This window comes from Buceros rhinoceros, unplaced genomic scaffold, assembly GCF_000710305.1.
Source record: "Buceros rhinoceros silvestris isolate BGI_N320 unplaced genomic scaffold, ASM71030v1 scaffold28568, whole genome shotgun sequence".
NCBI lineage: Eukaryota > Metazoa > Chordata > Aves > Bucerotiformes > Bucerotidae > Buceros > Buceros rhinoceros.
This window is the reverse complement of record NW_010427870.1, coordinates 5,232-7,483: the sequence shown is the minus strand read 5'-3', so window position 1 is coordinate 7,483 and position 2,252 is coordinate 5,232. Positions and strand designations below refer to the sequence as shown.

At 59.6% G+C, this 2,252-nt stretch overlaps 1 protein-coding gene across 1 annotated transcript in view; it reads right to left on the bottom strand.

The window, feature by feature from the left end:
* DDHD2 (DDHD domain containing 2) overlaps positions 1-2,252 on the bottom strand; it is a gene marked incomplete at its 5' end in the record, with an annotated part of 7,568 nt that overhangs the window by 1,124 nt on the left and 4,192 nt on the right. The window contains 8 exons of the mRNA XM_010142083.1: positions 5-108; positions 193-295; positions 382-537; positions 635-862; positions 1,029-1,124; positions 1,320-1,439; positions 1,610-1,680; positions 1,810-2,018. Coding sequence (XP_010140385.1) covers positions 5-108; positions 193-295; positions 382-537; positions 635-862; positions 1,029-1,124; positions 1,320-1,439; positions 1,610-1,680; positions 1,810-2,018 — 1,087 coding nt within the window. The remainder of the gene's footprint in view (positions 1-4; positions 109-192; positions 296-381; positions 538-634; positions 863-1,028; positions 1,125-1,319; positions 1,440-1,609; positions 1,681-1,809; positions 2,019-2,252) is intronic.

The following is a 2,252-nucleotide window of genomic DNA, read 5'->3' as shown; positions in this document are numbered from 1 at the left end:
CCACGGCTGGCAGCGGCGCTCGAGTGAAGGACTGCCAGGCTACCCGCAGCGACCCCAGCAAGTTGTTCTTCAGGTCCACGCTCATGCGGGTCAGCCCTTCCTTCAGCTCTGAAAGGCAGGAGGGGTCGGTGTCGGGCTGGGGGCTGCAGCAGCTGCCCCAGGCAGGGGGAGGGAGGCTGCCGTGCCCCTCACCTAGGTGCATCCTCTTTCTGCCTTTGTGGTGAGGCAGCAGCATGGGCTCAAACTCCAGATCAGGGACGATCATGGGCTCGATCCTGTACGCCACTGGATCAAACTGTGCGGAGGAGGAGGAGGAGGACAGTGAGCCGGGGCTCGCGCTCCATGCGTCTCGCCCAGGAAGGCTCTGGCTCTTATACCTACAGGGTGGAAGATGTTGAAGAAACCTTTGCAGGTGGGCAGGCTGTAGTTTGGGTCGATCCGCTTCACTCCTCGCACTGTCAGAAACATCCCGATGGGAGACCCAAAAGCAAAGAAGATGGTGGGCTTATAGTCCAGCTGCGGATAGTTTGCCGAGACCTAGGAGAGAGGGAGATTGGGACTGGTTTCCTGAGACAAACTCCACACTGGTGGCTCATTCTTGTGGTTGGAGCACAGTGCTGAGCATCGCAGTTACCTGCCCTAAGCCAACGTCCCGGTATTGGCAATTCCTGCCGTTGTCTGTGCTGTCTGGGTCGCGCTGCGAGGCGGAGCCAGGCTCGGCTCCGTGCTCCCCGCTGTGCCCGGGAGCTGCTGCACTCTGATCCTGCAGTGACACAACCGAGAAACCCCCTTCAGCCTCTACCACCACCACCAAGTCCCCCCGCTCTGTGATCACCCTGACAGGCCGGGGGATAAAGTGACCCTGCAGCCGGGTTAACACCCATGGCACCAAACAGGAGCCCATGAGAGCCGCCTCAGCGAGGCTGCCCGGGAGCTCGGAGCTCGGGGACTGGTCACAGGTGGTGACGGCTGCTCCTTGTCTGAGCGCGATGGGATGTGACCTGGATGAAGCCGTGCAGAAGACAAACCTGCATCTCCCTCCTGGAGCTGATGTGATGGAGTATCTTCATTCTTGGTCCTAAGGGAATCCCCATTTCTTTAAGGTTTTTCTCTGTGCACAAGAACTGGAAAATAAGGTACGCAGGTGTTAGTACAGGAGCAGAGAGGTGTGTGGGGTGAGGTGTTCCTGCTCTCTGTAACTCTGCTCCTGCTCGCTCCGCAGAGACGTTCCATGCAAGTGACTCACTGCTGGGGTGGGAGGACTGGGAGGAAAATCAAAGAAGAAACACAAGAGACAGCAGACCAGGAGAGCTCCGTACCAGCGCCTGCCTGTCCATCCTCTCCTTCTCGAAAACATCACAATACTCAGACAGCTCCAGCTTCTTCAGCATTTCTTTGACTTCCTCCACACCCCTGCTGCTTGAGGTTGTCCTGGAGCCCTGTGAACAGAGCCATCAGCGATCACGCTTTTTGCTTGTGGATCTTCTCCTCCTTCCCCATTCTGGAGTGTCCCCCCGTCCCCACGCAGCCGCAGAGGCAGGAGGTCGGTGTGCCGCTGCACTGGCACAGCTCCCCGTGGGCACCTGCTGCATCCCCGGGCAGCGCCTACCTCTCGGCCGTGCTCATCCTCCTCGGGAGCAGCTTTCTGGTTTGTCAGGAGATCAAACAGAATGAGTGACCCTAGAAACCAGGTGCAGGCAGACAGAGCATCAGCATCTCGTCAGGGAAAAGCCCCCAAGCTGTCTTTTCTCCAGGGCGAAAGGCCAGCACCCTCTCTGCTCCCCGGGGACCCCGGGTGACACCCCTTACCCAGGCTGTGCCCCGCAATGGAGACGCCCCCCTTAAAGAGGGGGTTCCTCTGCAGGAAGAGCTGGTACAGGCGGTTCATCTCCGAGGCCACCGTGTCCACGATGGTCTGGCAATAGGTGGAGCTGTTGTAGAAGAAAACGTCCAGGATGGTGTCGTTGATGAAGTGACGCAGGCGGTTGATGCTCGGCAGAGTGATTCGCTCCAGGTCACTGCGGGGGGGAAAGAGGGGAGAGGGGATTGCAGCTGGAGGGGCCCGTGGACCCCACCACGTGAGTTTGGAGGAAGGATCGCCACCATCTAAAGGACACGGGCTGCAGTCTAGACCCTCGACTCGTGCTGGGGCTGAAGGGAGAGCACGGCCTGTGCTCCCCACCCCAGGCAGGATGAAGGAGCCTGCCCTGCCCTCTCCTCTTCCCCGGGCACTGCAGAGCAGTGTGTTGAGC